Raw genomic sequence first — 13095 nt, 5'->3', positions numbered from 1 at the left:
GTTTCTAAATTTTCGAATACTAGGAAATCTTCAGATATAATTTTAACAGCAGCTAACGGCTCAACTATTTTTACATACGGGAAGAAACTTTTGAATATTAATTTGGGTTTAAGGCGTGAGTTCCTTTTTACATTTTTGATTGCTGATATTGCGAAGCCGATTATAGGAGCTGATTTTTTGTGTAAATATGGACTTCTTATTGATATTAAAAACAAGTGGTTAGTAGATCCGTTAACAAATCTATCAGTTAATACAATTTCGTACTTTTGCAATGTCCCTCTTCCGAAAATTTTTTCAGTAGATGATCAATATACAAAATTATTGAAGGAATTTCCTTCCCTTATTTCTGAGCCAGATTACTCAAAACCGGTTAAGCATACAACGGTTCACAGACTTGTCACTGAAGGAAACCTTCCTTTTTCTAAGCCAAGGCGCTTAGATGCTATCAAATTTAAAGTAGCTAAAACTGAATTCGATTTTTTGGTAAAAACAGGGATTTGTAGACCATCAAATTCATCCGTGGCATCTCCACTTCATTTAGTACCAAAGAAAGAAGTTAATGACTGGCGTCCTTGTGGTGATTTTAGAAGACTTAATAATGTGACTGTACCGGATCGTTATCCTTTGCCTCATATTCACGATTTTAATATGAACCTTAGGAATAAAAATATATTTTCAAAGTTAGATTTAGTTAGAGCGTATCACCAAATTCCAATGGCAGAAGAAGACATTTTTAAAACGGCGATTACTACTCCTTTCGGTATGTTTGAGTTCACCCGAATGCCTTTCGGGCTGAGGAACTGAGGAACGAAGTAGTAGGTAAATTAGATTTTGTTTTCGCGTATATTGATGATCTACTGGTTGCAAGTGAGAGTGAAGAACAACATTTAAAGGATCTACGGGTACTTTTCGAACGTTTGTCTGAGTATGGTTTGAACGTCAAACCAAGCAAATGCATTTTTGGTGTTCCAAGTACAGAGTTTTTAGGACATTGTTTATCTGAGGCAGGGATACAGCCTTCTGTAAACAGAGTAGAAGCGATTCGCAATTTTGAACGACCGAAGTCAATAAAACAAGCGCAAAAGTTTATTGGTATGGTTAACTATTACCATAGATATATTTCAAAATTAGCTGAGTTTACTGGAGTTATATATGATTTAATTAATAAAACAAGTAAAAAGCGAGACAAAATTTTGGTTTGGGATGACAAATCCATTAAAGCTTTTGAATGCATTAAAGAGAAGTTTGCATCTAAGATTTTGCTAAATCATTTTAGTAAAGATGCAAAATTGTCTTTAACGGTAGATGCATCCAATACAGCAATTGGTGGTGTCATACAGCAGCATTTCAATAATAAGTCTGAACCACTTGCGTTCTTTTCAAAGAAACTCTCTCCAGCAGAAATGAAATATAGTGCTTTTGACAGGGAACTATTAGCAATTTATTTGAATATTAAACATTTTCGGTATTTATTAGAAGGAAGACAGTTTACGGTTTTTACTGACCACAAACCCTTGATTTTTGTTCTAAATTCCAAAACTGAGCGTAGTCCAAGACAGACAAGGCATCTTGAGTTTATTGCACAGTTTACTAGTGACATACAGTATATTAAAGGGCAGACCAACATTGTAGCTGACACGTTATCTCGTGCGTTTGAAATAGATCTGATTAAAAATTCAGAACTTAATTTCAAAATTTTACAGAGTGAACAGAGTGTGAAAATTTTACAGAGTGAACCACTGATAGGATCGTCATGATATTTATGCAGAATTTCTTTAATTTTCCCGGGATTTGTCACGTATATAACCTCTGGGGTTAGTGCGATTGTTAGATTTTTGAGAACTTTGTTAGCCATTTGTATAAATTTGCCTACTGCAGTATAATTTCTTTTAAACAATTTGTCCCCTAAGGACAACTGTATTTGTACAAGTCCTAAATTGCCGGCTTCTTTTTCAAGCCTGGTAAAGAATTGTCCTAAGTCAATCTTATCCTCAACAATTAGGTTGCTTGTATCCAAATTGCTACAAATTTTCTTCCCTTTTTTGAAATATAATTTCGGAGGAGTGAGAACGAGCTCGACATGTCTTTTTACTTCAAATTTATTTAGCGCTTCGTATATTCTGGGGTTCTCTTTGTGACTTTCTTTATTTTCAGTATTACGTGTGCTGATGCTTTTTGCTGCTGATCTTGTTGTTTTCAATATTTTACTTGCTTCCACTGACATATCTTTTAAGTTTGTGATTGTTATGCGGGATAATGCATCCGCAATGTGGTTTTCCTTTCCGGCGATATACTCCACTTCAAAATCGTACTCTTCTAAATCGAGTCTTACTCGCGTCAGTTTTGATGAAGGACTCTTCATTGAGAATAGGTATGTTAAGGGACGGTGGTCGGTTTTAACTAGAAATTTTCTGCCATAGACATATGGTCTGAAGAAGGTTATGCCCAATGGATTCCGGCCAATTCCTTTTCTATTGTGGCTTTGTTGATTTCACCTTTTGTGAATGACCTGGAAGCGTAGGCAATTGGTAACTGTTTGCCATCGTGTTCTTGGCTAAGGACTGCCCCACAAGCGTACCCACTAGCGTCTGTTGTTATGTAGAATTCTTTATCGAAATCTGGCTATTGCAGAAGTTATGGACTAATTAATGCTTCCTTTAAGTAGACAAAAGCTTTTTGACATTCTTCTGTCCATTCGAAGGAAACATTCTTTTTGCAAAGCCTAGTTAATTTTCGTGAGTGTTCTGCGAAATTCGGTGCAAATCTTCTGTAATAGTTGCAGAAAGCTACGAATCTCTTAACTTCGTCCGCTGTTTTTGGTGTTGGGTAATTTTGAACTGTTTCAAATTTGCTCGGATCGGGTAGTATTCCCTTGTTTATGCATTTATGTCCTAAATAAGTTACCTCTTGGCTAAAAAATAGGCATTTATCGGGATGTAATTTTAGGTTGTATTTTCTACATGTGGAGAATACGTCTCTTAAATTTTTTAGCATATGGTTTTCAGAACAGCCTAATACAACCAAATCGTCCATGTAGAGAAATGCTTTAGATGGTTTGAGGCCTGCAAATGCTAGTGTCATCATTCTTTGGAATGAATTTGGTGCTACTGTTAATCCGTAAGGTAGTCTTTTGAATCTATATGTGCCATTTTCGGCTGTGAATGAGGTTATATCTCTGGAGTCAGGGTGTAATTCGATTTGATGAAAACCTGACATAAGGTCTAGGCATGAAAAATATTTTGCTCTTCCAAGTTGGTCTAAAATATCGTCAATTCTTGGAAGTGGGAATTTGTCTGCTGCTAGCTTTTTATTTACTTGTCTGTAGTCTACCACTAATCTCCATCTTTTTTCTGTTTTTCCTGGGAGTGATTTTTAGGGGACTAATAAGATTGGGCTATTATATTATGATATAGAGGTGTTAATACTTAGGGTAGCAGAGTTGAGCGTAGGGTATGTACGAGACCTTTGAATCCGTCAAATTAAAAGAAGGTGGTTGGTTTTTGATACAATTCAACTTACAAAAATATTTATTAAGTTTAGATTTATGTTCACAACTCGTTTTAATGGTTTTCTGTAACGATTGCAGAAAGTTTCAATTAATGGAATGCAATGATTAGCCAGAGTGGCGTTAATGTAAAATTGAACAATTTCAAAATGCGATACAATAATTAGCCAGAGTGACGTTAGTGGAAAATAAAGTAAGGTTACAATGCGATGCGGCGGCGGCGGTGGTCGTACCAGAAGTGACAAATTCAAAAATATACAAGGCGGACTCGTGCCACCCGCTTACAACTACAAAGCTACAAATTTAAATTCATTTCAAAATGGTATAAAATTAGGCGTTGCCACCGCACGCCGATTAAATAACAAATTCATATAATTTAGTCGTCGAAGTCGATGAGGTTACCCATGTCCTCGACATGCCGGCCCGCCTGCACCGGTGCTAGGTGAAGTAACCCTTGAAGCTTCTCGAGGGTCATTACGGCGCGGCTAAATAACTCGCGGATGCGTCGGTGAGCAAGATTGCGGCCACCCTGGGTTTGCTTGGCTGGTTTTTTGACAACTCGGCTGGCGAGCGATGGTCGTCTACGGCGGACTAGTTTGCTTGAGTCATCCCGGCGGTTGCGCTCAGGCGGCGATATCGTGGAGCGATGCAGTACTGTGTGGTGGGCTTTCCCACACCGGTGACAGCTGTCGGCTGAGTTGCAAGCGCTGGTTGAGTGCGACGTCGCCAGGCCATTTATGCAGTATTCATGTATGCGCGCGGACTCATATCGTTCGTCAGACGTCATGGCAAGAAGTGCACGGCAGAAGCGCAGCGGATGATAGCGGCAACAGAGGCGGCACTGGTTGAGTTCCATCTTGGTGCTGGAGATCTGTGGAGAAAAAAGGTCGAAGACAGCATTAGTACTACGCAGCGGTATAATCATTTCTGAGTTGAGATATGGATAGAATACTAGGATTGGCGGGCGCATGAGAAGGTGAGAAAACCTATGAAGAGGGCAGTAAACATAGTTTCGCAATGTTGCGCTTTATGGTTCCGGCCTGAGTACGAATATCAGCCACGCGAATATTTCGGTCGCGACCGGGGTGAAGTTGCACAACGCGCCCGAGTCTCCATTCGTTTGGGGGTAGAAGATCGTCTTTAACGACGACGAGGTCTCCTTCCTGAAGGTTGGGCTCTTGGCGCTTCCATTTATGCCGTTTATGGAGTTCCTTAAGATATTCATTTTTCCAGCGCGTGCTAAATTGGTGGTGAATAACCTTCAATCTTTGCCATTTGTTTACTAAAGAAGGATTTTCAGAGTGGAGTTCAGGCAACGAGAGTAGTGGGTACGTCTGGTTTTCCGGCGGTCTGACCCGAGATCCCTAGAAAAGGAGGAGAGGAGACACACGACTGGAATTGCGAAACATCTTAGTTAGCCTGTGAAAGAGAGTCGTAAAATGAATTAGTTGGGAAGCATAAGTGAAGTGAATTGAACGAAATATGCGTTTGGGAGAGTTATTGCGTGAAAGTATGAGTGAGCTTGGAGAAGGCGTATATAATCGCTGATAGGTTCGAGGTTTAGTTGTGGGATATGCTTCGGGCAAAGGAGTAAGGCCGCCAATCGTAGAGTTTAGCTTCCGCTCATTCAGGGTGAATCGCTTGTGATTCATTAAGTCTTTAGGTACTGAGATATTCCTATTAGTATTCTGCTGTTGGCGTGTCTTTAGAGTGGAGCATGTGACCTCACCTTTGGGATGTTCGGGGTATAAAGTGAGACTGATCCTCAAGTAACCAGTTGACGATGACTTTTCCGGCGAATGTGGCTGGTGATGATAATGACCACCGATATACGGAATCAAAACGGTCGTCGAGGTGTCATCTGAGTCGGGCTGCATCGAAGTTGACGCTGGGCTTACTGCTGGGAATCGCAAGCCGAATGTCTTCGGGTTTGAAGCAGAAGTAGATTCATGCGAGTTCGTAACGGGCTCCGAACTGTGCCAGTTTGGCACTGCTGAAGAGGAGATTGATTCAGTTGAAGGAGGTGACAACCGAGAAATCTCGCCAGATTCATCAACGCCTCGCCTTATACCGTCCTCGAAATAGATGACAGACGTAGAATTTGGTTGCTGCTGATGATAGTAGTCTTTGTTATATAACCAGGATTTGGGGTAAGAGAGTAATGTTGGCATTGGGGACCTACGTCGTGGAGCTGACGCGGTTTTTCCAAACTTTAAGCATTCTTCAACGTCTGCGGGGTTGAGAGTTGAATTTATGCTTCCGTCGAGTAACTGACTATTCTGAGTTTTCATTGGCGATAGAGCCCCTGGTGGGCCGGAGGCTACCGCCTCTGATAAATTTTGGGGTAGATATAGAGTGGGACTAATTTTTATTTTAGAGCATTTAAGGGAATCATTGGAGGATTCTATGCTGTCTTTGTCCTTTGGAGTGGAACTAGGTGTGGGAGATTTTCCAGTTGTGTCTATAGGGGGAGACACCTGAGTAGTGGACTGTATATTTGACTTATCTTCATTGGGGGCTGAAGTTTGTGTTACGTTGGGCGCAATATTCGAAATTTGCTGAGTTAGTGAGTTCGTATTGAGAAAGTCCAACGCTTCAACCATCTCAGCTTTGCAACTACTATATTTAGTGAAGCTTCTTTCATACATTTGCTTTGCTGAGTTACTAGATTCAGTAACTGGGCGGGAATGGAGGGTAAAAACCGTTGGGATATTATTATTATTTAAGTGCGGGTTCGGGAGAAGCCTAAAGGAGTCCATGATACTTTCCCAATTTTTATCCAAAATGTCTAATTTTACCTTTAACAACGACGCTGAGAGGTTCCCTGTTGAACGTCATGACCATCTTTGGCAAAATAAATCTAATATATGGCATTCAAACATAAAATCTTTATAGAGGGTATTTAAGGATACAGTTTGTGGGCGACTTTCCATTATAATTGTGAGATCGAAAGGGTGGAGAACGGTAAAAAACTCAAAGTTTATTATTTATGTTAATGCGTGCGCTTATTTATTTTGTCCCACTGTGCTATTTTATATTTTTATTACACTGTGCTATCTTTGCTTGTACAGTGCAATATTGAGCAAGTTGGGGAAGTATGTACAGCGTTCAATACATATATGTGGCTATCGAATGAGAAAAAAGAGAGCTAAAGAAGCGCGTATTTATGCACGTACGTATGTATGTAAAAGAGACTTTATATTTATAAGGGTGGCTGGTATTTTATTTAGTCAGTGAAATCAAGTGGATCAAAGGGATGGCCAAATTAATGGTGATAATTTTGGCATATGTGAATCTTAAATTTACTCTACTATTTAATTAAGTTCATGAATATGTATATACATACATACATACATATGTATGTACTTCATTTTTTGTTGTGTTTTAGTTGCACCCTATTATATTTATTCCTTGTGATGCTGTATTGCTTTAGCGCGTCTGAGCCCAATAGTATATATTTGTACGTGTGTACGTATGTGTACGTATGTGTATTTGCTGGAGTTGGAAATTTTGGAAGCGCAAAAGGTGGTTGGAGAGCGAGAGAAGCGAAATAGATAAATATGCAAGAGGTTATATATATATACGTACGTACGTAGATGGGAATACCGTTTGTCTTTTCGGCTTGTGAGTATGTACGTATGTATATATATATTTATATGTAGGTATGTGTAGCAAATTTTGTAGCAGAATCGTTTTTCAAACTGGGTGAATCTCTATGGCATATGTGGAAGAAGCAGACAAGAGAAAAGCGATTTTTGTTTCTTTTGGGGTACCGCTGATTAAAACACAATTGCAAACACAATTTCGTGTGTTATGCTCCTGGGTCATGCGTATATGTGAGTATGTACGTGTGGATATGGAGTAAACTTTATGTATGTACGTACGCATGCAAGTGTCTTTGCTATGCGACTGCCTAATAGCGGGTAGTTAGACAACGGGTAGCGGGTATTGATCGATGTATATGTATATACGAGGTACGCGCGAGAAATATTCATCAAAAGGGTTCAGTTGTTAACGTATGTATGTGCATATACATATATACATGTACCGTACGAGACAAATGAGACGGAATATATGTTATGTATTTGCTTAGCGCGCAAATTTTTCCTATACCCAAATTTACGTGGGTACATATGTACATATATGTTTATGCCACTAAATATATTTTCGAGTGCCGTATGGAAACAATGCCCGATAGGAACTACGGGACTTAAAACAATCAGAAGTGCGGTTGTACTGAGACGGGGTATATAAGTATGTATATATGTACGTGGATTTTGTATTATGTATGTGCGTATATTTTATAGCGGTTTTCTGAGGGGAAATATCGAGTTAAGCGGGAATTATGTAAATGGGTACATATATTACGGAATATACATATGTCTCTTGAGTGTTGTTACTTGCGGTAAATTGATAGTTCAGCGACTTTCAATTTACCGTGCGAGAAGACCGCTACACAATAATACGTATGTACGTTTGTGGCAATATACGAAAAATAAGATGTGGGCACTTACTCGTTTAAATGGGTACCACCTGTGCTATTTTTGTGGGACTGTACCACTTCTGCTCGCGTCCTTTTTCCTGCCGTCCACACCTTGTTTTTTTTTGTTGTGGCGCTTTCTTATGCCGTTTTCTGCTGGCGCCAATGCCGTCTGTGCTGTTGCTTCCGTTTGGATGCTACGGGTCGCCGGGTGTACTTTTGCCTATTTAAACCCCTGTAGGGATGATGTTGATTGTTGGACCAACTGGAGTTTTATGTAGCCTTTACACAAAGATATTATAATCGGCTTCATACAACGCCCTCATTTAATAAAAAATTTGTTTTGTTGAAATTATCGCAATTTTACTTTTTTTTTTCTTTTTCTTTTGGCTTTTTGTTTTTTACGCACTATAGCTTTTTTTGTTTTTTACGCACTTCGGCCCTTTTTTGTTTTTTAAGCACTTCGGCTATTTTTGTTTTTTACGCACTTTGGCTATTTTTGTTTTTTTCGCACTATGGCTTTTTTTTGTTTTTACGCACTTTGGCTATTTTTGGTTTTTACGCCCTATGACTTTTTTTGTTTTTTACGCACTTTAGCTATTTTTTTTTTACGCCCTATGGCTTTTTTTTTTTTAACTTGTCTTCACTGTCTCTTTTTCTTTTTCCTGAAATCCGCACTTTCTCTGCCGTCTTTTCTTCACTGCCGAGTTCGATTCTCACTTTTTAATTAACTTTTCTTTTCTTGGTCAAGGGTATTTTTTTTCGCGCACAGCCTAATTCTCCACTGGCGTGCTTTACTGCAGTTTGTTTCACGTTGTTGTTTTTTTCCACTTAATTAATTTAAATAGCCTTTTTTTTCTCGCGTTTGCGAACCGCGTGAATTTATTTAGTTATTTTAGTTTAGTTTTTTTTTTGTACTGACCGCTTTTTATCGACTGCACTCCACCGAACGAACCGCACCAACTGACCTCGTTTGAAAAACTGAAAAACTTCTTTTTGCTCGCTCACCGGTAATAGCAAAGGGCGTACATATGCTTATGTACTTATCTATGTATGTGTTCTTTTGCTCACTTTTGGTCGCGGGTTCCCTTTTTGACGAAAAGGACCATGTTAATACTTAGGGTAGCAGAGTTGAGACCTTTGAATCCGTCAAATTAAAAGAAGGTGGTTGGTTTTTGATACAATTCAACTTACAAAAATATTTATTAAGTTTAGATTTATGTTCACAACTCGTTTTAATGGATTTCGGTAACGTTTGCAGAAAGTTTCAATTAATGGCATGCAATGATTAGCCAGAGTGGCGTTAATGTAAAATTGAACAATTTCAAAATGCGATACAATAAGTAGCCAGAGTGACGTTAGTGGAAAATAAAGTAAGGTTACAATACGATGCGGCGGCGGCGGTGGTCGTACCAGAAGTGACAAATTCAAAAATATACAAGGCGGACTCGAGCCACCCGCTTACAACTACAAAGCTACAAATTTAAATTCTTTTCAAAATGGTATAAAATTAGGCGTTGCCACCGCACGCCGATTAAATAACAAATTCATATAATTTAGTCGTCGAAGTCGATGAGGTTACCCATGTCCTCGACAAGAGGGTTCTATTATATCATCTTCTATTAACTTATTTACCTGTTTGCTTATTTCTCCTTTTTGCGTTTGAGGCAATCTAAAATTTTTCATGTAAACAGGAGTGTCTATGTCTATGAATTCTGTGCATAGTGTTGTTAACTGAGAGTTGACAAATTTTGGAAAGTTTTTTGTTAATCTTTTTAATTTCTCTGTATCGTTGCAATTTTTATCGTGTGTGGTTGTTTTAATTAGTGTGTACTCGTCTAAATTTTCGGTATTGATCTTGTAATTTTGAATGGTTGTGTTTTTATGTGTTGTGTTGATAATTCTAACGAAAGTTTGATCTTTATTTGTAATGGTGTTTGCTATGAAAATGCCCTCAGATAATTGCTGGTGTGGGATGAAGATGTTTTTGTTGTCAGTGTTTACTTTGACTTGTCTAATCACTTCGGATCTAGCAGGGATCGTAATTGTATTAACAGATAGACAATTTGTTAGGTGCATCGTTATTGTTTGGGGGAAATCATATGGTCTTAGAATTAGTTTATCCTCTGTTTTTCCATAGTCTAAAAAACAATTGTACTTCTTTATGAAATGTAGTCCTATTATTCCATCGCATGGAATTGGAAAGTCGTCTTCTACGACATGAAATTTATGGTAAATTAAGAGGTCATCGCCTTTTAAGTCTGCTTTTATTGTGCCTAGTGTGCTGGTTATTCCCTGACCAATGCCTTTTAAATCTGTAATTTGTTCTGTATTTATTTGGTGATTTTTACTAATTTGATGCTTTTTTATAATGGAGATATCTGCTCCTGTATCAATTAAGAAATTTGAAATCGAATTATTTAATGAAGTCCTCGTAGCTATATAGCTGTTGAGATGTAGATTTAGTACGCATATTTTCCTATCTACTGATCTTGAAGTGGAGTTTCTTGATTTTCCGTCTGGGTGCAGCTGCGCACGTTACGGGTCTGGTTGTAAGGTCTATTGCCATTTTGAGCTTGTGATCCGCTTCGGTTATTATTATTATTATTATTGCTGTTGGACCTCGAGTTATTGTTGTATCTCGGTTGCGGTCTAAATCTCCTACTTTGGTAATTTCCATAGTTGTTACTTCGGTAAGCTCCACGGAAATTACTCCGGTACTGACTCTGCTGTCGTACATTCAAAATTGTGTTTGAGCTGCCCGTTATTTCGGTACAGCTGTTCGTAAATTTAGAGATTGCATCGTTCATAGTTGTGAACGTTCCCGCTTGCATTATCATTTTGAACTTGTCATTGGAGCAGTTTTTACACATTGCTTTGACTGCTGCTTGGGTTGAATATCTCCTTGCTAAGTCTGGGTTGAGTCCATCCGAGATATATGCTCCTTCCAATGACCTAGTAATTTTTTCTATTTCTGCTGTGTATTGATTAGCAGTTTTGCTACGTTGTTGGATGTTCAGGAGTTTAGCGGTTAAAACTTCTACTGATTCACCCTTTATTGCGTTTTTTAATTTTGTTTTTATCTGTTCTATTGTGTTTTCGGTACTGATAAAATTTCCTGCCATGCCTTTTAGCTTGGTTTTTATCATTGTTATCGCTAAGGCTTCGTGATCATCTTTGATTTGATCAAGTATATCAAGGGCGTCTAGGAAACTGTGTAAGTTCTCCGGCTTACCATCAAACTCTGGTAGCACTGATGAAGCAGTTTTAATAAATTCGACTACAGTTTGCACCATTGTGACGTTTATGATTGGGATGTCTAACGGTTTCTTTTCTTCCACTGATGGAGTTTGGCTCAAGGAAGGTGATGGAATCGGGCTCTGAGCACGTTCTGATAAAATTGAATTGAAATCGATCTGGATTTTTTCCTCTACTGTGGTTGGTATTGTTACTTCTATATTGTGTCTAGCTAAAGAAGATACCAACTTATCTCTTACGGCGAAGAAAAATTGGCGGACTTCTTTCTGGTGTTCTTTGGTAAGTATACGGTCTGTTGTATTGATCACCTGTCTTATTCTTTTTAGAGCTTCTAAAATTATGTTCAAATGCTTTACTACTGTTTCTATTTTTATAGTAGCGGTTTTATTTATGCATTTGTACGACTTACTAGCTTTTGTTTTTTCTTCAGATAATACGTCGTATATTTCTTGCCATTGGTTCATTTCGTGGAATATCGAATTTTTTGTTTAGACGCGTTGTTGTACCGTGTACAATTGTCTCAGTTTATTCTTTATATAATTTTTTAATAGAATTGCAATTGCGACAATTAAAAATGTAGTTACGCATGCGAAAATAGTTAACCATTTATCTGAGATTTCTTCTTTGTTTTCTATACTGAGTTTTGGTTCATACCTGACCAGTTTATTTTCAGCGTTTTTCTCTCCAGAATTTTCCTTACCGACTTCGTATCCTGCTATTCCTATTAGGATACCGTGTAATACGGTTTTCCACCATGCCATTTTCAAAAAGAAAATTAAAGTCGTTATGTGTATATTTTTATTTATTTATTTACTGAAAAGAATCTTACAATTTAATTTAATCCTCATTAGGGAATACCATCCTCATCATCCTACATGTTTCTTCTTCTCTAGTTGTAGGCATCATCTAAAGTAGGTTCCCTAGTCATACCTATTAGACTCCATAAGCTAATTCTCTCTCTCTCTCTCTAACTTTTAAAGTTGCGTTTTGATCCCCCTTACGTGGGTTTTTAGAAAAATCCTTCGATATTCCAATTTACTCAGTTTGTTATTAACAAGTTTTATTATTTTCTGAAAAATTAATTATTTCTTAACATATTTATTTTTTCTTTTAATCTTAATCTATCAACCGTATTTGTTGTTAGATTCAGTAGCCTAAAAGTTTCGGCTATTTCTTTCTTTTTTTTGAATTGTTTACCTCCCCGTCTCCTTTTGTGGATTTTTATAGGGGTAGGTATTTTAGGAATTTCTTCCTTTTTATTAAGCTTATTCCGTCGCCGATACTCTTCTATGGTAATCGGCGTCGGACCTTGCTTTGCAGTGTTACGACTCTTAAGGATTTTTTCGGAAATTTTTATGAGTTCCTTTATGGTGTCTTCGCACTTTTTAAATACTCTATTGAATTCCTCCTGAGTCGTAATCTCCTGCATACTTATGTAAAAAAAATTTTAATGCTTATAAGAAGCTCTTTTTTTCTTTGTTTATTTTTCAATTAACTGTTGAAATAATTTTTTTTTTTTTTTTTTTAATTTCCTAAGCAAAATTACAAAAAAAAAAATTTCCTAAGCAAAATTAATTTTGCTCTTGGTTAAGCGGCCATGAGGCGTGCTCAATTTATCTTAATTTATTTATACTATCCATTTTAATTTTTTTTCTTTGCTGCCTTGGAGGGGTCTGGTTGCTGTGCTGCCAGTCAGATTCCTTCAAATATTCCACCCTTTTATGCTATCGAAGCTCTGGAATCATCCTTTGATAACCCAAGATCATATATGAGAAGATGTTCATCCGGAGATTTCGCAGCTACGTTTTGAGCGAATAGAATCACAGCAGGAGCTTCATCATCTTGCCCGTAT

At 37.8% G+C, this 13095-nt stretch overlaps 1 protein-coding gene across 1 annotated transcript; it reads right to left on the bottom strand.

Moving 5' to 3' along the window:
• Window positions 1–3801: 3801 nt before the first annotated feature.
• Window positions 3802–8384, bottom strand: LOC118738649. Its single transcript, XM_036469556.1, has 2 exons — window positions 8020–8384; window positions 3802–4376 (listed from the first exon to the last, which is right to left on the bottom strand). Exon 2 carries the CDS (start codon window positions 4359–4361, stop codon window positions 3882–3884), a length of 480 nt encoding a protein of 159 aa, XP_036325449.1. The 5' UTR covers window positions 4362–4376; window positions 8020–8384; the 3' UTR covers window positions 3802–3881.
• Window positions 8385–13095: the final 4711 nt, after the last annotated feature.

Source organism: Rhagoletis pomonella, unplaced genomic scaffold (assembly GCF_013731165.1).
Source record: "Rhagoletis pomonella isolate Grant_MI unplaced genomic scaffold, Rhpom_1.0 Rhpom_scaffold_00005, whole genome shotgun sequence".
NCBI classification, from domain to species: domain Eukaryota; kingdom Metazoa; phylum Arthropoda; class Insecta; order Diptera; family Tephritidae; genus Rhagoletis; species Rhagoletis pomonella.
The sequence above is the reverse complement of the archived record's forward strand: the minus strand, read 5'-3'. Positions and strand labels throughout refer to the sequence as shown.